The sequence below is a fragment of the Juglans regia genome, chromosome 6 (genome assembly GCF_001411555.2).
Source record: "Juglans regia cultivar Chandler chromosome 6, Walnut 2.0, whole genome shotgun sequence".
Lineage (NCBI taxonomy): Eukaryota > Viridiplantae > Streptophyta > Magnoliopsida > Fagales > Juglandaceae > Juglans > Juglans regia.
In genome coordinates this window covers 5,752,162-5,776,789 of record NC_049906.1, presented here as the reverse complement: position 1 = coordinate 5,776,789, position 24,628 = coordinate 5,752,162, and the positions used below count along the sequence as shown (strand labels likewise).

Genomic DNA, 24,628 nt, shown 5'->3' with positions numbered 1-24,628 from the left:
TTCGGCCAAGGCAATCCAATTTGGAGCTTAATCAGAAGCAATTCGCATAATCTATGCAGACCAAACCTGTCAGGTCAAAAATTCAAATAGAGTATCTAAGACGTTTGGATTTACAGTTTATCTCAATTCATCTCACTACTATTTATTACTATTCAACAACTTTAACTCACAAATCTCATTACTATTTACAACTCATCTCATTTCTATTCACAATTCATCTCAAACCATCTTCGAATCCAAACGTGGAGGAATTAGATGGTTCAATTGAAGAGATATATACATGTATAAAATGTTCATATAGATTCTTACTGTTCAAAAATCCTATGCAGACAACTCCGTAATACTCATAAGTTAGTATGAAGCAAGAAACAACAACATTTAGATTGCGTTTGGATGTTGAGTCTAGTTTAATTCAGTTTTTTATAAATAGTAATAAGTTGAGTAATTGAGAGAGTTATGTGAGGTCCATCTAAACTGTATTTAAAGTGTGTTTGGATGTTAAAATAAGTTTAATACTTTTTATAAGAAGTTGAAAAAGATTGTAAATCCTACTTATAAAAATATGTTAAGTTGAAAAAGGTTGTGAATCCTACATGTAAGAAGATTTTGAATTGAGATGAATTTAATAATTTAAAAATTAAATGTTTAAATGTTATACTCAATTTGAAATTAGACTAAGTTCAACTTACCTCAACTGAATCTTGCAACCGCAGCCTTCAACAACCACTCTCTTACCTGCTTAATTGGCAACCTTTAGCATTCACTTTATGCGCATTATTTCAGAACATATACAAATTCCAAATAAGAAGCCATCTACTGCTGGAATCCGTTCAAGCAAACTTAACAAAAGCAGAACAATGACTGGAATTTCAATACTTACTGTTGCTCAGCAACATCAATTCTTCCGGGGAGAAGTTGTTCTTTGCTTCCTTCCCCAACTTGACAAGGACATCCATTCAAAAGTCCCATATCAAATATTCTAGGCAATGCTTCGGTACCCATTTTTTCTTCTTTCTGATTCTGTACCCAATTGTTTCTTGCAGCTGCAACTTTGAGAGGTTGTCAATCTTTTGCCGTAATATGCCATATTGGCTTGATAGTCATTGCAGAAAAAATACGGGTTAAAATTTCGGCCGTATCAACAGGTACCGGCTAATATATCAGATTTTGGCCGATATACAGATTTTGGCCTTTATTTTTTTTTTCATTTCTTCAAACTGTAGGCTCATTTTAGATCTTCAATTTAGACCAGACTATTTATAATTTATATATATAATTTATTTATATAAAAACTATTATTTTGAAATATAATTTATATATATAATTTATTCATATATAGACTATTCCGAAATAGTATATATCTTGTTTCAATGTCTCAATCGAAACGGTCACTGAAACAGCATTCAAAACATTGGGTTGTCTATCCATTATACCACACCACCCATACTTGGGTCAGGTGGGTGTAACACACCTCTTGTATAGCTAGAGATTTAGGGTTTCTTGCTCTCTTCGAGGGATAGTGCCTCCAGAAAATGCTAGAGAGAGATGGATAGGATAGGACAAGAAATTGCTTAAACATTCGAATGATACTTAACATTCACAATAACTGAAATCTATTACAGATAACTCCATAAAGGCCATGGGCCAAATAAAGTAAAAGTCTAAAGACTAAAATCAGTCTAAAACATAAAGTCTTTAACTAATAAAACATATAAAGAGCCCATGGGAAGACCCTCCCAGTCCAATAACTCCTGCCTGATCCAGCTCGAAGCCTACTCCATGGGCCAAGCTTGTTGCGGCCCATCTCAATCCCCTTCGACTGAAGACTTTTAGACCGAAGTCCCCCCCCCCCTCCCGGCGACAGAGAACACTTCACTTCTCATCGTCTTCCCCACGCCCTTCGACTCTCTTCTTTGCTGAACACCCCAACCTTTGATCTGAGCCACGGTCGTTACAGTGGGCGCTCTGTTCCCATGCATTGCATGAATTGAATTACATCTGAAATACAGGAATAGAAGGTTTGCTTCTCCTCTATTCTATTGCTATTAGTAGCCTATTGCACAAGTCCAACAGCTCCTCCTCATTCTTTATAGTTCATCTTGGGCCCTTGGCCCATGATTAAGAATGTTGAGCCGGTTTCTACTTCCCCAAAGCCTAAGCTCAATCCCAATGTTCTTCAGGACAGTCTGAGGCTCAAAACCACCGTGGATTGTTTCCAAAACGTAAGGTAAGAGAGAAATGTGGACTGCATTTTATTAGATGGGCTTCCTTAGCCATGGGGGAAAATCAGGAGCATTAGTTACTTGGGAATTGCTAGAGACACAAAATAAACTAATAAATTAGTATGATTTTGTGGAATTCGTTAAATCTACTTTATAATAAAAGTAACTTTATAATCTGACATATCACATCAAGCGTTATCAGTATGTGAGTTTATTTTTATATAATCACTTTATGACTAAAGGACAATAATTTTCTATAATAAGATTTCAGATTGAGTATATGAATGAATCTCATATTACTTGAAAAAAAGTACTTCTTACCTTTTGGTAAAAAATGTCTCAAATTAGATGAGACGAGATAAGATAAATTGACATCAATTTTAAATCCAAACGGGTAAGAGCTTTTAACATCAGCTAGCAGCCTAGCTAGCACACGTTTGAAATAAGGTGGTAATAACTATTACTTAAATACATCGCTATTACCGACACGATGGATCATAAAGACCAACTTGGTCCTGGTTTTTTTAAGGTATTTCAGTTGTTCTCATATGATGCTTCCTCAGCTCAGAGTGCACATTTATTTCAGTTAATACAGCAGTCGATGAATTGATGGTGATCTAGTTCTTGTTTTTTACTTTTAGTTTTTATGATTTATTTTTGAAGTCAGGAGATCACTAGAGACAAAGATAGGATATGTATGTAGTTACGTCCGCCCCTGTGAGCAATGATGATATAGTATCGACTTTTGAGGGATAACAATGAATCTAATATATACTTAGACAGAAAGCAAAAGACAAAACGACACTTGTGAAGTCAAAAAGATCCTTCTCATCATACATATGATCCCCTTGTTTAGCAGCTTGCTTCAATGGTTGTTCAACCATTTCCCGTCACTCTAAAGCTTATTTTCTTGTAATGGGACCAAGCGTATAAGAAAAATGAACATTTGTAATTAATTATTTATGACAAAAATATATTTATTTTGACAAGTAATAGTCGACTTCAAATAAGCAATTTTCTTACCGTGCGAATCATGCCGCCATGCATGATACATACATACATACATATTGTTCACCAAAACTTGATTAATTCCCCAAGCTGCATGCTAGCTTTAATTAAGATTCAAAGACCATATGCTGAAAACTAAGCCCCCAAATGTATCTTAGATAGAGGGATGAAGCTTTGAAGTTTTATCCCATGGTTATCACTTTTAGGCTTCGTTTGGAAAGTAAACTCATCTCAACTCATTATTACAACTTTTTTAAATTTCAATACAAAATATAATAAACAATTCAACTTTTTTAAATTTCAAAATAATAATAATAATAATAATAATAATAAAAAATAATATTCTAACAATATTTTATCATCTCAACTCAATTCAACATCCAAACGCACCCTTAATTTAGACGTTGTTTCTTTTTAATTTTTAATTTGAGTAGAAGTTGAAACGGTAGTACTATATATTACCTCATATATGTATATATAAGATTAATTTATATTGGAAATTAATTAGTATGTTTATTAGAATTGTTTGTTTACCTGCTTTACGTTTAAATTACTAATTAGAGCATCTTTATTTCACCTTCATCATAAAGTAAAACTTTATTCAGACTAATTATTTCAAAATGTCTTCTTAATTTCACCTTCAAGTTACTCAATATCATGAGATGCGGTTAATATTACAGCTCCCTGGCTATATATGGCTCAAAGTTATTGACTCATAGGATTTGTATGTCTACTAATTTTAGGAAGAGTAATTAATTTTCGTAAATTCTTAAATATAATGAGGGGGTATGGTTGTCATGTAAAGTCAAGATCCGAACTCTAGATCTTTACTTTGATACCATGTTAAACTATCATTTGTTTAAAAAACTTAAATTGATGAAAAAAAACGTAAATTCGAGTATGACCGATAATATAATTGCAAATATATATATATATATAATTAACTGATGTAATAAAATACTGAATATGGAATAGCTAGCAACGGAAATAAAATAGCGTGTACCTCCCGTCTTGGTTATTCAAGAATAAAACAAGAGCCTAAAAAAATCTTACTTGAAAAAAAATAATATGTTAAACGTGAGTAGGAATGGAATCTTCTGACCTATGCCTTTTGATTGGCATATCGATGATGTACAAAGGCCTTTTATTTATAGACTATAGGCTAGGAATCCTCTAACAGAGTTAGACTTAAACTATTCCTTCCATCAAGAAATATGAATTATCTATTACTAGTTGTTTATTAGAAGTAAAACTCTTAACACCTAAGGTTTAATTGAATTAAACTTCTTAACAAATTGTAGCATATGGGTCACTCTAAATAGATCAACTCTAACATTAACCACTTTTCTCCTTAAATGAACATTTGTTTTCTTCAAGATCAACAAGACCAATACATATGAATACTCTTCGCTCATTCTACACTGTCTAGTCGAACTATATCATTTAAATTTTGAGGTCATTATACTCGCAGCGGCGCAGCTAGCTACGATTAGTATAAAGACATGACAGAAACAAAAGGGAGAGCCAAAATGGGTTGAATCTTAGGATTATTCTGATCACTTATCTCATGCAGATCCAGGCAAATTATATATACGAAAGTTTTATTGCTTCCAAGTAATTTGATGTGTAAATACCTCGCTAATTATTGTCTTAGAGATATATATATATATATATATATATATTTATATGATTCTCAAATACTTAAGTTTGATTAATTTTTATAAATTATCTTATCTAGTCTCATTAAATTATTATAATTTTTTAAATTTTTTAATAAAATATAAAAATAACTCAACATTTTTAAATCTAAAAAAATTATATTAAAAATTATATTTTAATAATATTTTATTCAACAATCATACGATATGATCCGAATATAACCAAATGAGACTTTACTATCACAAAGCCACCAGAATTTTAAGAAATTATTTGATGTTTTAAGGTCAAACAAAACAAGAAAACTCCAAACAACAGTTGTTAAAATGGACACGTGATGATATATATATATATATAGTAGATATATGTTATGATAATTGACTGTGGTCCCCTAATCTTAAGAAACAAGAAATATGCCCAACAGGGTAATATAAATTGAAACAAAAGACAAAATAAACAAAAGGCAAGGAGCAAGTCATACAAAGTCAAGCTACTTTTAAGGCTCCACCAACTTCAATAAGAAACTCTTCGACAGCAGAAACTCTTTATAATATTGCTTGATCAAAGTGTTTGCGTGTATGAGTTTTCCTTTGATCTTCTGACTCTCTCTATCTCTCAGTCTTTAGGTTTTGGCCGGTAGCCATGGGAAGAGCTCCATGTTGTGACAAAGATAGCGTGAAGAGAGGCCCTTGGTCTTTAGAAGAAGATGCAACTCTTAAGAGCTATATTCAGAATCATGGCACTGGTGGGAATTGGATGGCTTTGCCCAGAAAAGCTGGTCTCTCTCTCTCTCATCATAATTTCTGATTAAATTATATTTCATGGTACTTATTAATTTCTAATTCTCAACTCATGATGAACGGAGGAAAATCATGGAAATAAAAAGTTTTCTTTATTTGTAGGCCAATTTTTTTCCTGACTTTCCACAAAAATGAGAATTCACTTTTATGCTCTTCAACTCATGAAAAGTTGTTTATGAAATCGGACATGAGCTTAATAATTACTAGGTTGAATCTCATCATGAAGGTGAATTCATATTCGCTCGATCGATCTGTAGTACGTAGCATGCAGCTTCTCAATTTTCGATATCATTTCCTCAATTTCCTTTATTTTCATAATTATTTCCATTTCATAATTCATACCCCTTTGGTTGATTCTCAATTTGGAAGATAAATCAATATTTTCTAGCCATAGTTTGATCACTTCCGACGCACCCATGTATGTATATATCCATTTCATGTATGTATACATGATCACCATTCACAGGCCTAAGGAGATGTGGCAAAAGCTGCCGTTTAAGATGGCTTAATTATCTCAGACCAGACATCAAACATGGAGGTTTTACTGAAGAGGAAGACAACATTATTTGTACCCTCCACAGCCAAATGGGAAGCAGGTAACTAATAATTAGTTGATAATCCTTCTTTTCAGATGTAGATTCTCATTTTTTACTTAGAATATTTAATGATTCATTTAGATCCCACTCGTATTATGTTGGTTAGATGGTCTGTGATTGCCGCTCAACTACCTGGAAGAACAGACAACGAGGTGAAGAACTATTGGAACACCAAATTGAAGAAGAAGAAGCAGCTGTTGACAGGAAATACGAGCAACGCCACAACAAAGAGTGACAAAATGATCTATTCTCACGATCACATGAGTTTCGTCTCAAAAGCTGAACCCCATAGTTTTGTAACTTCGGCTTCATCCCAACCTCAAAACCTCACTGATATTAGTTTTGGATTATCATCAGCCAGTTTTCAAGGCAGCCTGGGCAATTCAGATCCAGTTCAATTATACTGCCCGGGCCTCATGGATGTTTCGGAATTTGGTGCAACTTCAAAGAACAGTAGTACTAGTACTCTCATTGTCTCTTTGTCTCAAGACAGTTCAAGTAACATCTCACATTCGTCTTCTTTTGCACTCGATAAGTTTGTCTCATTGGCCGGAAATGGTTACGTCGATGATTCCGGGGTTTTGACGGGTTGGGGATTTGGATCATCTCGACCTTACGGTCTTGACAACAGCCTAATTTTTCCAGAGAAATTAGATGGTGGATTTGGTCCAACCTGCTATCCAAATATGGGTGATTTTACATTCACTGATATCAAGTCTCAAGGAGTAGTACTTGATCCAAATGTCATAAACCAATATTAAAAAGTAGAAAAGGGCCAAGAAAGCTGGAGAAATCTCACTGTTTCGATCTCGAATCATGCTCTGGGGGTAATGGTACAATTGTCCCTATATAGCAGTGAAAGTTTCGAAAGATGATCCAGTTTTAAGGACATTGAATACTGTAAATGTAATTTGTAAGTTCTGTAAATGAGTAAAATATCATGAACAAGTTTAACTCTTTGTTTTGTGTGAGTGTGCGTGCGTGCGTGTGTTCTGGGTGGTGGGTAGGTTCAAAGGATGATAGTACTGTCATGGTGGGGTCTTTAATTGTGAGATTTGGTTTATCTAAGTTGTCCAAGTCATGAAGATGCACATGATGAACGTCAGTATATGTATATTCCATCAGCATGTCTGCCTATTTCTTGCCTGTCCAGTGACCACGAAAGTTGCATGGTGTTCTGGCTAATGCAAAAAAGATTCTCTCTCTCTCTCTCTCTCTCTCTGATCTGATCTCTGCGGGGCTTCAGCACAAATACATGCACCGCGCGTCATAATTAATGTCAATTAATTATGTCCGGCAACTTTGATATATATGGAGAATACTTGTCGTAGATAGATGTAAGATAATACTTAAAAAAAAAAGTTAAAGATGTAAGATGAGATCGAAGACAGATTTTGAAGATGATCATGCATGCACGTTACTTTCATTCTTATATACTTGACTAGCTCCTAACTTTCTCTCTCTGTCTGTCATGAGCACTAAAGAAATGTACAGGCTTTTCCCATGGAATTTATGAGACTGCATGTTTGTGTGATGCTGCTAGCTAGCTACTTCTTACGTGAAAATTGATGCGCCACATGGGATGACTAGGCTTTCCCTCTTCTCATGCTGCTAGCTAGCTACTAAACAAATGAACTCAGGCTGAGGCTTCCCTCTTCTCTTAGATCTTTCCCTAATACAATATGAAAACGCCAAAATATATAATATATATAACTTCAATGCCATGGTAATAAACTATTGAGGCCTGTTTGAATTTGAACTGAGTTGAGATCAATTCAGTTCAGTCTAATTTTAAATTAAATCTAACATCTAAACACCAAACTCTCAAATCACTAAACTCATCTCAACTCAAAACCTCTTTACACGTGAGACTTACAACCTTTTTTAACTTCCCATAAATACATCTAAATTTATCTTAACATCTAAATACATCTAAATTCATCTTAAGTAGGCTCTACAAAACTCACTTTACCATATCTGTTAGACAATGTAGAAATAAGGGAATTCATATCATCTCATCGTATTTCATTGTATTGTAGTACTTATATATACATGAAGGAAAGAATAAAATAAAGTTTGTTACAAATGACAATAGAGAATAACAATATATTTCCTCTACGGTTCTACTCTAGACTGCACACCAACTATTTGTATATTTGAGGATGACACATGGCTATATAGCTTGATATGGCCCCTCAAGTTCAAGGGTGTATCTACAACATTGAGACTCGATCTGAAACGAAGGAACTTGTCAGCTACAACGGGCTTTGTCAGCAATTTGATCTTTTGAACTAATAAAAGAAACTCTAAGAGTGTTGGCAGCCACTCTACCTCTCACAAAATGATAGTCGATGTCAATGTGCTTTGTTATTGAATGATACACTGCATTGGCTGAGAGGTAGGTGGCTCCAAGATTGTCACACCACAAGGTAGGAGCTTGAGATAGTGAGACGCCAAGTTCACAAAGAACAGTTTGCAGCCAAATAACTTTAGCAACAGATGAAGCAATGGATTTGTACTCTACTTCAATTAAGGATCTAGCCACTGTTTGTTGCTTTTTAGAGCTCCATGAGATGAGATGTTTGCCTAAAAATATGCAAACGCCACCGGTTGATCTACGATCATCGGGACACCCATCCCAATTGGTATCTGAGTAGGCTTGAAGATTAAGACTACATTTTGAGGCAAAAAACAATCCATGATTGATGGTGGCTTTCAAGTATCTCAGAATGAGTATTACAGCAGTCCAATCAGGAAGTTTGTGAGAGTGCATAAATTGGGAAACCTTATTAACTAAAAAAGAGATGTCGGGTTTGGTGATGGAAAGGTACTGTAAACCACCTACAATGTTGCGATACAGTGTAATATCCTCAAATTCAGGTGTATCATGTTTTGACAGTTTTAAAGAGACAGTCATGGGGGAGGGCATGGTTTTTGCATGAAGCATGTGGCTGCGGGCTAGGAGATTATTGATGTATTTTCATTAAGATAAAACAATGCCATCACTAGTGTAATCAACCTCAATGCCAAGAAAGAAGGATAAGGGTCCAAGAGTTTTTACAGGAAAGGCAATTCCTAGGTCACGAATGAGACTGGTAATGACAGACTGTTTTGAGGAGGTAATGAATATATCATCAACATATATAAGCAGATAAATTTGAATTTCATTGTGAGTAAGAATAAAAAAGAACGGATCAGCTCGAGATGCAATAAAACCATAGTCAATGAGTCAGGAACTTAGCTGAGCAAACCATGCTCTTGGAGCTTGCTTAATTCCGTAGATGGCTTTATGGAGTTTACAGACATGAGTGGGCCGAGAACTGTCAACAAAGCCCTGAGGCTGCTGCATATAAACATCATCTGTTAGTAAGCCATGCAAAAAATATTTTGTATGTCTTTTTGGCGCAAAGGCCACCCTTGAGAAACTGCTATGGACAGAATTAGCCAGATTGTAGATGGCTTCACTATGAGACTGAAACTATCATGAAAATCAACACCATGTTGTTAATGAAAACATTTTGCAACAAGACGAGACTTCCTTTTTTCAAAGGACCCATCAACAAGTGTTTCTGTACAAAAAACTCATTGACAACTCAGAACATTTGTGTGGGAACAGAAGGTACCAGTGTCCAAGTCTAATTTTGGACTAAAGCATCATACTCTTGGGACATGGAAGCTTGCCATTCGGAGTGCTTAGCAGTATCAGAGAAACTTGAAGGATCATCTGGAACACCTGCAGAAACAGTAAGACAATGGCGAGTGGGATACGATGTGGTTCCATCAGTGAATCTACGGGGACGAGATGAATTAGTCTGCGCTCTAGTAATTATGGGGGAATGAGGTGGGACAAGACGAGGGGGAGAAGAGATGGGAATAGAAGAAGGAGAAGGTACGATAGATGACAAAGTAGTGATCGAGAGGAAGGGGATGAAGATATTTCTGAGTTGGGTGGATTTGATGAGGGAGGAGGTGGGCCTGGGCCGAGAAGAGATGGGGCTGGGTGTTGAACAATGGAACTCAGTGGAGGGCCCAAGACAGAGGGATGTAAAATAGGCAAAGAGGCCTCAGTTGAAAAAGATGGAGGTTGAGAATTATTGGAACGAATTTTGGAGAAGGGAAATGAGAGTTCATTAAAAAGAACATCCCTAGAAATGTACAGCCAGTTTGTTTGAAGATCCAAACATTTGTAGCCTCTGTAGGCTGGGCTGTAACCTAAAAAGAGGCAAGAGATGGATTGAAAATTGAGTTTATGAGAATTATATGAGCATAAGTTGGGCCAACACTCACACCCAAACACTTTGAGAAACTTATTGTCGGGATCTTTTTGTAAACTAAAGAGTAAGGAGATTTATTTTGAGGACCTGTGTGGGTAAAAGATTAATTAAGTATACGACCATTTCAAAGGCCTCAGCACAGTAAGTGAAAGGAAGATAGGAGTGAGCTAAAAGGGTCAGGCCCGTTTCCACTATATGATGATACTTTCCTTCAATAAAGCCGTTTTGTTGATGTGTGTGAAGGCATAAAAAGTGATGAGTAATACCAAGTTGTTTACATATAGTGGTGAGAGGTTTAAACTCACCACTACCATCCGTTTGTAGTGTAACTAACTTGGTATTAAAGAGACGTTCAATAAATGGTAAAAAGGAAGAGAAGATTTGAGTGACATCATATTTTAATTTAATTGAAAAAATCCAAGTGAAACAGGTGTAAGAGTCAACAAAAGAAAGATAATATCTATAACCATTTCGTGAGACATAGTGGGTCGGGCCCCATAGATCGGCACATATTAATTCCAAATAGTATAATGAGTCTGATTTGAAGAAAATGAAAACTTATGACATTTAGTAAGGGGGCACTTAGGTCATTGAAAACTAGATTTTGTGGGGGAAAAGGGCAAGTACTTGGCGTGCAATACACGAGACACTAATGCTAAGGAGGGATGCCCAAGCTGTCGATGCCATTGATCAATGAAGGTTCTTTCACCAACATGGACAGATGGGGACGACAGAGAAGGCACGACTAAGGGAAAGATGTAGAGTCCATCACGTGTTAGACCGGTGAGGAGGAGTTTCCCCATCTGCTTGTCCTTCACATAAAAATGAGTGGAATGAAACTCAAAATCACAAGAGTTGTCAATGCAAAATTGAAGAACTGAAACACGGTTTTTAGTGATGGATGGAAGGTGCAATAAATTGCAAAGAAGAAAGGAAAAAGAGTTGAGGGAAAGAGAGGAGTCACCGAAGGTTTGGATGGGAATATCCGTGCCGTTACCAACTCGAATTGTCTCGCCACCTGCATATGCTTTAGAGGACAGATTCAAGTTAGAGAGATCATTAGTGAGATGATGAGTTGCTGCAGAATCGAGGTACCAAACCAAATTTGAAGGTGGAGTTTGGGCAGAGTAATTTGTAGAAAAAATTATTGGTGCTTCAAGTTGGTAATAATGGTTGAATCGATGGTGACATTGGAGTGCAACATGTACGGCCTTATTGCACACTTGACAAGTGGGGCGTTGAGCATTGTAGTGTTGGGAAGAGTTTGTTGCAAAGGGTGGTCTGCCACCACAGCCATTGTAAGGGTAGTGTCCTCAGCAACGATCTTGTTGTCAACCCCGAGAGAATCCTTGACCACGTTGGTCTCGTGTGGATCGGAGGAACTGAAATTTGCAAATGGCTCAAAAGAAGAAAGAACATATCGGTTAGTGTGAGATAATCTGTTTTCATGGATGAGAATGAGTTGGTAAATTCATGAGAGGAGATGGGTTCAATTCGTGTAGTGATAGAGGAGATAAAGGAATCGTATAAGGATCTTAGTCCATTTAGCAGATAGGTGACAGGCTCTTTGTTTGAGAGGGGACTACCAGTAGCAGCAAGAGAATCGGCAAGGAGACGCACTTTGCCAAAGTAATATGAGATTGTTCGCTCACCTCGTGTGAGGTTGGTGAGTTGAAAATGGACTTGAAATTCTTTGGCCTTGGAATGAGAAGAAAACATAGAGGAGAGGGAAGTCCATAATTAATGGGCTGTGGTAGAGGATAAAACATGGCCTAGAATGGATTCTGAGAGAGATGAGAAAAGTATGCTTCGCACAAGCTGGTTTGAATGACGCCATGATTGGAAAGCTGGATTGGGTTTCGGTACATCATCAGAAGTATCAGGGAGAAATTCTAATGGACAGGGGAATGAGCCATCAACAAAAGAAAATAAATCCTGACCTCACAGGTAAGATGTAGTTTGCACATTCCAGAGAATGTAATTGTCGGTAGAGAGCTTGGTGATAACAATATGGGAGAAGGATGTGGTAACAGAGGAAATAGGGGAGGGAGAAGGAGGGGAAAAAGATGCAATCGTGGATCAGAGTGATGATTAGTCGCTTGGATCTGATGCCATGTTAGACAATGTAGAAATAAGGGAATTCATCGCATCTCATCGTATTTCATTGTATAGTAATGCCTATATATACACAAAGGAAAGAATCAAAAAGAGAATAAAGTTTGTTACAAATGACAGTAGAGAATAACAATATATTTACTTTACGGTTCTACTCTAGACTGCACACCAATTGTTTGTGTATTGTTTTGCTCTTGTATGGCTGAGGATGACACATGGTTATAGAGCTTGATAATTTCAACTCACAACTATTCATAAAGAACTCAACTCATCTTAACTTAGCTTAATTTGCTCTCAAGGAAATCAGTTAACTAATCATGTCTCAAGTACTATTTATAAATCACGGATTTAGATCCTCTTCGAGCAGTATACCCGAATTGTATAGTCAAATCTAAAACGAGAAATACCCAGGCGATATGCGAGCATAACATGATTAAATATTGTAGAATTTAAATGTTGTGTTTCTCTTTCTCTATGAGCTTATTATATAATTCTAACAAATATTTGGAGAGTGATCATCTCTCAACCCATAAATCATAATACATGGTTTATTTTTTTAACTAAATCTTATTCTGTTTTGCTTCAAAATTAATGGTTTTTTTTTTTTTTTAGAGAATATCAAAGGGCCAGTGTTGGAAATAAGGTTTTTTAATTTGAAGGATGCTTTAAAAGGAATCAAAGGACTACTCCATGAGTTGGCCATACATTCTGTTATCTTTTGGTCTGTTTTGACACTGAACTTTGGACTTTGCATCATAATGTCCTGATCTTTCCAATTCTTTGTGGCATTACTTGTGGCTGAATATTCCTTACAGACAGCCTCCATATCAATACAAAATAAAAAAATCCATTCCCCTCCCTTTCTTTCACAGCCATAGTACTTGAGTCATTTTCTTCGTTTAGATCAGTACGACAAACTTAAAGGCTAAACTTTAGGCGGGTTAAATTATTTTATTTATTTTTCAATACTTTTCTCTATATATGGACCAAAATTCTCTTAATTAATTATAATCATGTGTCGAGCATGCATGTGAAATAATTCACTAAAATGAAAGAGTGTGTAAAACCACTGCTTTGAAAATTCAATTAAATCATTGACTGTCCCAAAAGGTTAAACTTGTTCCACAAGGAATAAGTTTGAACATTTAATATTTAGAAAAATTATATTTGCAGTCGTGAAGTGCGTAAATGTCGTGCAATCTCTTTAAAAAAATGAATAAATATGAGATTCACATAAAAAAATTATTTTTTTAATAACGGATCCCATATTTTTTTAAAACGATTGTGTGACGCTTGCGCATTCTACGACTATACGTAACATTACTCGTCAAATAAAGAGGAATCTCAAACTCATGTATTTTGTGATCATAGCCATTAAAGATAGATCTATAATGAACAGAAACTATATATCACGAGGGAATTAAGTAATTTGTTTTCTGTTGATTGTCTCAGAGCTTGAAAATTGTTTTCTTGTATATATATGTTGTATGGGAAACTTGTATGTTAAAACCAGTAAAAACCCAAAAACAAAAAACAAAAAAAGTTGACACAGCTGGTGGCAACATGCTTGACCCGAATTAATTCACATCTCCACATGATGCATGATCGGATTTAAATATTGTCGGTTGACCATGAAATGATGTTCTTTTGATTGATAAATTTCAATTAATTATGCACAGAACAATATAGCTAAAACAATAAGAAAGTCATTTTCAAGAAAAATATTCCACGACAAAACAAAAATAAATGTGGTCGATTTACTTATATAAGACTGGATGTCTTATGTTAGCTCAGTTACAACCTTTGTCGTATTAGAATTTGAAGATAAGTTTTAGAGAGGTGTTATAGCTATAAAGAGATATTATAAAAACAAATCTATAAACTGATATGATTTTATATGATACGTTAGATCTATTTTACAATAAAAGTAATTTTATAATTTAACGTATCAGATCAAACCACATTAATTAGTTTGTGAATTTATTTTTTTGAGATCTCCTTGTAGCAAAAGCATTTTCCTAAATTTTAAAAAATCTCATAGTCATCAGTCTACGAGAATAGACAATTTATAAAAATTAGTACTTGACCGACCAAAATGCATATAAATCCAATAAGAACATGCATGTTTTGTGCTATACAGTGTACAATATAGAGTGATTCCTCGATCGACTCCTATGGGAAATAAAAAAAGAGTGGAGCCTTAAACTAGGTTTCAATATATAATTGTTTTCTTCATGATCAGTAGTTATAAATTATAGAACTGTTATATCCACAAAAGAATTATACAAAAACAATCATATAAACTGATGTGGTTTTATTTTATCCATTAGATCTATTTTATAATAAAAATAATTTTACAATCTGACGAATCACATTAAATCATGTCAGTTTGTAATTACAATATAAGATTATTTTTATATAATCATTTTGTAATTAGAGTATTTCTCTATAAATTATATGATACGTGGACCCTAGCATGAAAGATGACATCAGTTTGTTAACTTTGTTCTTAACAATCAGATTTAGATCTTTTATTAATTATATATATATATTTGTTTTATTTTTCAAGATATTCCTATTGGATTGATTCCTCAGTGGATTATTATGTTGGAGAAGTTTGTATCACATTGAGTGAAGTTAAAGTTAAAGTACTCGACTCGGGTTGAAATTGCTCGAAAAATTAGGAAGTACAAAGAGTACTTCGCCCACGTTTAAGAAAACGTGTCATAAATATTCTAACTCTCTAGATGTAATATTAATTGGGTCTATTTAATTTTTATGTATAAAAATATGTTTGGTTTCATCGAGTATGATAGATAAGCTTATCCTTGTTTTTATTTTATGGCAGACCAATTGATGTATTATTGTCTTTGTCATTAATAAATTTTAATTACTTCAATTGTTTGTACATTATAATCAAATGTTGTTGGCATGTCTTGCGTGAATGTTGCTCCAAGCCATTGACTTCGTTTTGCGGTAGTTGCCTCGTTTGGTTAAAAAAATCATCTTATTATTATTATAATTTTTTAAAATTTTTACACAAAATATAATAAATAATTTAATTTATTCAAATCTTAAAATAAAAATAATATTAAAAAATAATATTTTATTCAACTTTTAACTTTCATTTCATCTGTAATCAAACAAAACCACTGCATATCTTGAAACACGAAACATTGGTTCATGATTGTTTCAAGGAAACAATTTGACATGACATCCAAACAACCGATTTGCATTTTAAAATGCTGAAATAATCATTATTTATTTTCACAACTCGTCACAACTCATATAATCATTACAATTTTTTTTAATTTTTACACAAAATAAAATAAACAATTCAACCTTTTTAAATTTCAAAATAAAAATAATATTAAAAAAATATATTAATAATATTTTATTTAACTTTTAATTTTAATCTCAACTCATCTCATCTGTAAAAACAACCAAGGCCATTAGTCAAAGTTTCATTATTTGTTTAACACATGGTTTGGAAAAACGGGTGGATTCAGTCGATTAACTTGAATTTGTAAAAAATGAACCGGTCTTAATGCATTTCTTTTTTATTTAACCACAAAATAAATTCAATAAACCAATTCAAGAGCGATTCAAGCCGACTCCAACCCTAAGATGATAAATTTCAAATAAAGTTGGCACATGATTTGTTTAGGAAACATCAGGTTACAAATTCTAGATAGAATGTAATGTACTTAAAGCCATATATACAAACAGTTGATATGGAGAATTTTTCAATTTCACATGGGGAGGGTTGAAGCCGTCAAACTTCTTCCATCGTACAACACTTGCCCACTATGCGTCTGTAACTGTAGGGACAGCAACATCAAAGAGTCAGGTAAGATGAAGTGCCCAAAGAAGAAAAGTTTTCCAAATGCATTGGCATTCTATCATCAATCTGAAAGTGCAACTTCATTCAAGTTCTTTTTAAAATAAACTAACCGAGAAGTTTATTTTTACACATCAGATGAGTTGAGATTAAAATTAAAAGTTGAATAAAATATTATTATAATATATTTTTTTAATATTATTTTCGCTTTGAGATTTGAAAAAATTGAATAATTTATTTTATTTTGTGTGAAAATTTGAAAAAGTTGTAATAATTAGATGAGATGATATGAGTCGAAAGAAATTGTGAAAACAAACAAGAGAGTAAATCACCATGTCAGCAATGAAAACCAGGAAAACGTAGACGAAAAGGGGGGAAAAATAGATCAGCTTATGACATGAGTGAATGACCTCTTAGAGTGCCATCTCTGCCTGTAATGCAGCAAGCTCGTCTTCCTCAGCGGTGTTCTTCCGAGGAAGAGGACGGGATGCTTGCCGGCCTGCTGGGACATGTACAGGAGCTGCAGGAGCAGTAGTAGCAGGCTGAAGAAGCTGTTCCTCCAACTCAGCTCCTTCCAATTCTTCAAGCTCTGCTTCCAATTCATCCTGAAACAGCAACGTCGAATAGCTTGAACATCTCGATCGGGAAATAAATTTAATGGAATGTAAGAACTAAAACTTGAATACATGCCTCATCAAAATCAGCAGATGCACCAATGGGAGCTGACAGTGCCTCCTGAATCTGTTTCATGTTCTCAGTCTGCTCATTGATCTCATCCATTGTCTTATCTACATCATCAATATTCCTACACAAACAAATGTCACATGAGATACAATGGGGCAGAATGGAATAGAATGTTCTGTTTCAAAAGGCCATCTGAACAATCTTATGACAGATACGCTAACACCATTTACTGATCAAGAAAAAAAATAAAGGTATGCTAACACCATTTACCAGAAAATCACCGTATATTAATTATAGATTTTATTCATAAACATTTTATAGTTCAAATCATTCTCCCTTAAGGTGATGACAGACCGATAAATACTAGATTGTCCTGAATGCAATTGGGATGTAACTTACGTTGCCTTGTGCATGGCCTTCATAGCAGCTGCTCCAGTTCTCAATGCATCAACAGTTTCTGTTGTAGCTTTAGCACCTTCCAACAATATCATCTGAAATGCCAATCCGGAAGAAATAAGAGTCCTCAATATATATATATTAAAGAAAATACTTGATTTGAAGTTTGAAAAAGAAGGGTCCTCATGCTAAGTTCTCATTACTTTTATTGAATTTGAAATCATTAATCCTCTTTTTTCTTTTTTCGGGTGAGTAAATTTGAAGACATTACAAAAGAACCTGATCATGAATACGCAATTGGAAATTTCCAAGCTGTTCAATTTGCTGCTCGTAAAGCTTCTTCTTCTTTAAACATTGTATTGCCGCTGCAAAACAGCAAGAGGTATAGAATTAAATAGTAGTGGTATAGAATTAAATAGTAGTCTGAACCAGAGGAAAAAGCAGAAGTTTCATGTGGCGACTCTTCAAAAAAATGATGAAATCAGGAAATTCCCATAAGCACAAATTCTCTCTCTCTCCTAACTTATCAAATCAACTTCAGGCATATGTAACACTCCAAACTAAGAAAGCAAAATAAATGGCTGAAAACATATGGTCATAATAAATATCATGTAGTTAAGAGACAGAAGTAAAACCAAGAGGGGATTGAGTTAAAGAGCAGAAGCAACATATTACATATGACGTCCTTATCAACAGATTATATCGTAGGCAACATCATTATTGTTCTACCACCTAAAGATGGTTATCATCTTTATATATATATATATATATATAGGTAGAGCCAAGGAAAATGAGAATATTTAATTACCTAAATCTGCTTGAAAAGAATATCTTTTTTGATGTGATAAGGGTATGTGGTGCATGAGATTCCATATTATTTAGGAATGAGAGGTTCCTGCTCTTTATAATGGTTCCAATGGGGCTACAATTGTAGTATTGACTAATCCTTTTAGAATATAGACCTAGATGTGGCTTGGGCCTCCCTTGGGGCATTACAAATGATATCAGAGCCTATCCTAACCAGAAATGTGGGACTTGAGCCGTGTCACCTACGACGAACGGGCTTGATGAAGATATCGGGAATTTAAGGGAGGGAGATTGAGATACCCCATAGTGACTGATAAGTGATAATGGGAGGTGGTGTATGGAATCCCACATTGCTTGAAAATGAGAAGTTCTTACTCTTTATAATGGTTTCAATGGGGTTCCAATTATATCATTGACTAGTTCTTTTGGAGTATAGGCCCACATGTGGATTGGGCCTTCCTTGGGGAGTTACAACATCTAATAAAGAACCAAGCGCGATAACCATGGTTTAAGCAAACTATGAACTAGACATGAAACAAGTAAGCACCTAAAAACAACAACGTATGCAACTGTACTTTCCACTAGAAACAGAAAGGCACAACAGCTACAACTGATACATATCCAAACTCTGAAAGAACACCTAAATATTTTTAAGATAATCTTTTATTAATGATAAAAAAGGCACCATCCAAAAGATATAACTAACTAGAGAAAGCAAAAAGATTGAGTGTCACGAAAACAAATATATATGTTTTCAACAATATTAGTTATTCCTACATGTTGTGGTCATACCTTTTTTGTTCTTTGCTCTAGTAAATTCCTTGGCCTTCTCGACCTCTGCAGATGCCTTCTTCAAAAGGACATTCTCTTTTTTCTCTAGCATTTCAAGTGTCTTCAAATTGTAGAAAAAGATACTTAGCAAAGAGCAGGAAAAATTAAAATAAAACTACAAGTTGAAAACGGACATCACTAAAATAATGATGACAGGCAACTCATCATTCACAGAGGGGAAGGGGGTGTGATGATGCCTTCATAACCAGGAGGCTATACCAAACGTGCTTCCCTAATTAGTTTTGATGTAAATCCCAACCCAATTCCATTTTCATCTAACATTTTGTCCAATCTACTTCCATTTTGTGCGTGTGTGTGTGTGAGAGAGAGAGAGACAGAGACAGAGACAGAGACAGAGAACTAATCCAACAAACCATACATATAACAGACTACAAACATCACATAATATAAATTTATATGTTTCTATATGAGCAAAATCAACCGGAAAGACACTCCAATGGATAGTGAAACAAAGAACAATATATCAATGAAGAAATTATTATTTCTGAGTACTGCCACTAACAATATCAGAAATTGCGAACCCCAAGGGGTTGGCCCAAGTGGTGAATGTCTTGGTCTTAGGGTATTACTCCCTTCAAGGTCCAAGGTTTAATATCTCATGGGTGCAAACTAGGGGTGTACAGGAACCGCCGGAACTGGCCGGGAACCGATCAGACAGACTGCTAGAGCACGGAACCGGCCCGAACCGGTCGGCGGGCGAGAGGAATTGAGGGAAAACTGATATCAGTGGTTCGGTGCCGTTTTGAACCCCTGGGAAACCGCTGAACCGGCCGATCCGGTCAATTTATATATATATATTTTAATATATGTATATAAATGTAACATACAGGTCTAAATTTAGGGCTTAAAACTAGCATTATTTTTTTATTTTATTTTATTTTATTTATTTATTTCCCTTTTATTATCATCTTAGGAAATATGCTAGCAGATAGATTAAATTAGTGATTCTTTCCTTACCAAAATCTTCGTATAGTTTATCCATTAGGTTCCCATATTATATTTGGTTCCTAGTTCAAGACTACGTCCAACTCAAACTCTTCAAAATCCTCTCAGAATCTGAATCCTCGTAGGAATAAGTTCCTAAAGTTTAGGCAATTTCGAATTATAGCCAATCTCCTAAAGACTCACGTTGCTTCCCTCCCGTCGCCTATAAGAAACCCATAGAGCCTCTGAATTATACACACAAAAAAATCCCTGGAGAAATGACTCTTTGACGTAGAGAAAGAAACCCACTCCCGTAAGCACCACGCAGCCTCCCTCCCGGCAATCATCAGCCATCTCGACGGACCACCTCCCACACCACCACAGAAAACGCCAGCCAACCTATTCCCGTCGCACCCACTCCCTCAGGTAAGCCCCTGCCTTCGCACACCACCTTCCTCCCTCTCGGTTATTTGAGTTTTCGATTCCATCTCTCTAAAACTCTCTCCCTTCTCTCTCTCTCGGTGTCGCACCACCATAGGAACCTCCCAGTTCAACCGCCGTCGTGTCCAGCCACCCAGAGCCGCCATCGCACTCAGCCCCTCTCTCGGTAAGCCATCGCGCGACTCCCTCCCGCATCCATGAGCTCTCTGTGTTAGCTATGTGCTTTCCAGAGAGAAGCTTTTTGCTTTTTAATCTAGAATGGGCCCCATGGGCCTTAAGCCAGTTGGTCGAATGCCTCCTTATTTTCTGAGTGGGCTGAATCAATGTGGGCCTGATGTTTATTCTGGGCTTGTATTTCACAAAAAAACCCAAATACACTACTAAATCATTTAGTCACGATTAACTATACTACAAGCATTTATTATTTTTTTTACAAGGAAATAAGATAACTACTATGTTAAAATTCCAATTTTTTGTTTTAATCACGTACACAACCACGACACGTTATCTAGAAAATTAGTAACGTTGAGTACCTCGTATAGGTAACGCGCTTCAAGTTGGAGATCAGGAAGCAGCGCTAAGAGGTAAATAGTATGATCATTTAAATGCATGCATACTTTGAATATTATTATTGTGTATGAAAATATGATGTGCTTATAATTGTTAAGAGGCAAGTCAAGGTTAGATTCATTTTACGATCTTTGATGAAATATGAGATTATACTTGAATGAATGAATTTGTTGTTCGATTGATTAAATGTTACTAAAATCATATGAAAGCCATGAGATGTTCATGTGGTAATTCAAAGTCAAGTATGCCATGTAATGGAATAGCCATGTCCATGTAATATTTAGACTATGTATGACATGTTCATGTAATACTTAGATTATGTATGCCATGGAATGTCATAAAACGTTTAGAGCATTTTATGTTATGTCATGTTATGCTATGCCATGTATAAGAAAATGCCATGTTATGCTATGCCATGCCATGCCATGCTATACCATGTACAAGAATATGCCATGCTATGCTATACCATGTACAAGAATATGCCATGTTATGTCATGTTATGTTATGCCATGTACAAGAATATGCCATGTTAGAAATGTTCATGAAGTCTACTAAAATCTCATGCATTAAGAAAGATAAGAAATGTTACGGTGCTACGGACTCAAGCGTGGTTAACCACAAGTTAGGTGAAACACAGATTCAAGCATGTTTCACTCCATGTTATGCAAATTAAGTGAAACACGGACCCAAGATTGTCTCACTCCATGTTATGCAAGTTAGGTGAAACACGGACTCAAGCATGTTTCACTCCATGTTAAGACAAGATAAACAAGACATTATGCATTCACGTTACATGTTTGCCATGATATATATATATATATATATATATGCTTCCGCTCATGTTATTGATGAATACGTATGCCATATGAATCTGTGACGATATATGTATGTAAAGTCCTTCTGAAAGTCATGTTAAGTGTATGATTGTAAATCTATGAAGCTGTATGTATGTTATGAAGAGTCTTAAGGAAATTAAGTCCATATTAGGCCAAATTATATTTTATGGTATGATGTGCTACTTACTGAGTATTCGACTCATTTTCTGTTTGTATTATTGTTTTTCTTCCATGTTTAATTCTCACAGATGGTGACTATGATGACGCAGAGCTAAATGGCCAGGATTAGATCTAGTACAAAGTCTTAAAAAGGAATAAGTGATATTCACACAAGAATTAGATTTCTTTTACGTCATTCATAGGATTAGTTTATGTTCATTTACTTTACGTTCAGTTTTCGAAACAATCATGTTCAATTTAGTTTTAATATTTTGATGAATTTCAATAAATGAGGTATTTTAGGATATGAATCTCTTTACTGGGCATTATGTTATAAATGCTAGTAATATCTCTATCCTACGGGAAGGGGGTGTTACAATAAAACAGCATTGTTTCACTTAAATGAGTGAAACGACGTTGTTTTAGGGCCTAGAAGTTAAAAAAAAATATAATAGAACGGCGCCGTTTGGCTTCGCCTTTCAGAATGAATTAATAACCCCCCCCCCCCACCCCTCTTCTTCTTCCCCGGGTCATCTTCTCCTTTCTTCCTCAGTTCCTCCTCCTTCACAGAAGACGCCGACGGTAGACTGAAGACCGCACCGATGCATGTCGAGACCGATATGATCAGTTTTCTCTCCCCAAACCCATGGTTTCGGCCGGTTTAATAAACTCATGGCAAGCGTCGGTGGTGTCTCAATTTGGCGCTGAAACCAATGCCAAACCTATTGGTGTACAGCCCTAGTGCAAACAATCCTTTAGGGTCACACCCCTTGGTGAAAAGCCAACGATTTAATCAGTTCCGTGTAGGGAAACTTCCAAGTGTGTGGTGCACTAGACCGGAGTTTACTTTACAGGAGTGGGTCCGAAGGGCCCTACCCCTTGGAGAGGTTCCTCGACATAAAAAAAAAATGTCAGAAATTCAGATGGGTCATTTTTAAAAACCTAGAAAAAGAATCCCACTTTAAATTTGAAAGTGATTAGTTAACACCCAGGCCAACCCTAACGCCATCCTCTGACTCACCCCTCACAATTCCAATACTCCACCCCAAAAAACTCTCCTAGAAGATTAACTTACAATCTTCCTAAAGTATAAAACCAGTAGAGACTAGTCTCGTGCTTAATCAAACATAAACAGATATATATACACCAATTGGGAATTCACTTAACGGCACCAACTATAACCCTACGGAAAGACATAAAAGCACAAAACTGCTAGATAAACCAGTAAAGGACATGTAAAAGTGTCAACAAGCCAGAACGATAAGGTTAATGAACTCTATAATGTCAAAGATTCGCAAGTCTTGATATTAATTCACTCATAATATGCACCTATAAAGCAATTTCTCATACTTGGATGAGAAAGAATCATGAAGTGTAGAGAAAAAATTATGCGATACTTAAAAATAATGGGACCTTGTTTGTTTCAACTGGCCCTGAGACAATCCGCAGGAAATAAAATTAAAACTTTATCTCTTCGTATTTCCAACAATTTTGTAAGTCTAGGAAAAATTCTAACCAAGAGAAAAGGACGATCGAAATCAAACCTCGTTTAACTTGTCCAACGTTGTTAATGCGTTGGTCTCCTGCTTAGGTTTACCGAACACTCGCTGAAACATGATTGGTTTGTTTTGTGTATTGGTAAACACACTCTAATGCCGGAAAACGAGAAAAATGAAAAAATTTTGAGCCCTGAAACAAAGTAAAAGAGGCCGATCAGCGAATTTAGCCGATCTGTGGAAAAGAATCAAACGGTGGAACAACTATTTGCAGACAAATTGTGAAATTTTCAAAAATATATATATAAAGATAAAACTGACTTGATTATGCTGAAAAACAATTAGAATTTTGTATGAGAACCAATTGTGAGAGTTTACAGAACTGTAGGGTTCAAACTTGGAAGTGTGAAAGGTAGTTCTGGAAAAGACTCGGGGGTTGGTGGTCGAGAAGACGGAGAGAGAGAGAGAGAGAGAGAGAGTTTTTGTGACGAGAAAAATAGTCGAAGTTGTGAATTAGCTATTGTATAATCACTTAAAAATAAGTAAATAAATATTAAATTAAAAAATAATAATTAAATTTTATTTTTTTAAATGATTGTAGGTAATATTTACACGTTCCACGAATAAATATAGCTGTAAGTATAGCTTATGTAACGGACGACTCGTCGTTGAATTGAAACTACTAGCAGTCTTAGCACAATATAGGAAATGCCCAGAGTATTGCTATTTCCACCAATGTTTTTAATTTCGTACCGTACCGGCTGGTACGGTCGAAATTTTTCGTTTCGGCCGTCCGGCCGGTACAGGTACTAGATATATACCGTCCCGGCCAAAATACCGGCCGATATTTCGACTTGTGCTTTTTTTTTTTTTTTTTTTTCGTTTTTTCAAACTACAAGTTTATTTTTTGACCCCAATTTAGATTAGACTATTTATAATTTATATGTATGT

General features: G+C 35.4%; 2 protein-coding genes across 6 annotated transcripts; one reads left to right on the top strand and one right to left on the bottom strand.

The window, feature by feature from the left end:
* The first annotated feature begins 5,465 nt into the window (after nucleotides 1-5,465).
* Nucleotides 5,466-7,485, top strand: LOC109001629 (transcription factor RAX2-like). Its single transcript, XM_018978982.2, has 3 exons — nucleotides 5,466-5,664; nucleotides 6,153-6,282; nucleotides 6,389-7,485. Exons 1-3 carry the CDS (start codon nucleotides 5,529-5,531, stop codon nucleotides 7,041-7,043), a joined length of 921 nt encoding a protein of 306 aa, XP_018834527.1. The 5' UTR covers nucleotides 5,466-5,528; the 3' UTR covers nucleotides 7,044-7,485.
* An 8,783-nt stretch (nucleotides 7,486-16,268) lies between these two features.
* On the bottom strand, nucleotides 16,269-24,182 carry LOC109001638 (vacuolar protein sorting-associated protein 32 homolog 2-like). Of its 5 annotated transcripts, none has more exons than XM_018978994.2 (8): nucleotides 23,999-24,182; nucleotides 23,726-23,870; nucleotides 19,192-19,291; nucleotides 17,872-17,957; nucleotides 17,596-17,687; nucleotides 17,203-17,317; nucleotides 16,923-17,117; nucleotides 16,269-16,492 (listed from the first exon to the last, which is right to left on the bottom strand). In XM_018978994.2, the coding sequence occupies exons 2-7, from the start codon at nucleotides 23,795-23,797 to the stop codon at nucleotides 16,926-16,928; spliced, it is 657 nt and encodes a 218-aa protein (XP_018834539.1). In that variant the 5' UTR covers nucleotides 23,798-23,870; nucleotides 23,999-24,182; the 3' UTR covers nucleotides 16,269-16,492; nucleotides 16,923-16,925. The 5 variants fall into 5 exon arrangements, with proteins under 5 accessions (XP_018834539.1, XP_018834546.1, XP_035547037.1 ...); XM_018979001.2 differs by having other exon boundaries at nucleotides 24,061-24,182; XM_035691144.1 differs by having other exon boundaries at nucleotides 16,269-16,486; nucleotides 24,061-24,182.
* Nucleotides 24,183-24,628: the final 446 nt, after the last annotated feature.

Excerpts from the sequence above, each read along its gene's own strand:
- LOC109001629 (XM_018978982.2), top strand. The coding sequence starts at position 5,529 with ATGGGAAGAGCTCCATGTTGTGACAAAGATAGCGTGAAGAGAGGCCCT. Across the intron at positions 5,665-6,152 it reads GGCTTTGCCCAGAAAAGCTG|GCCTAAGGAGATGTGGCAAA; the intron begins GTCTCTCTCTCT and ends CACCATTCACAG. Across the intron at positions 6,283-6,388 it reads CACAGCCAAATGGGAAGCAG|ATGGTCTGTGATTGCCGCTC; the intron begins GTAACTAATAAT and ends TATGTTGGTTAG.
- LOC109001638 (XM_018978994.2), bottom strand. The coding sequence starts at position 23,797 with ATGTTTCAGCGAGTGTTCGGTAAACCTAAGCAGGAGACCAACGCATTA. Across the intron at positions 17,688-17,871 it reads AATTGCGTATTCATGATCAG|ATGATATTGTTGGAAGGTGC; the intron begins GTTCTTTTGTAA and ends TTGGCATTTCAG. Across the intron at positions 17,318-17,595 it reads AAGGCCATGCACAAGGCAAC|GAATATTGATGATGTAGATA; the intron begins GTAAGTTACATC and ends TTGTTTGTGTAG.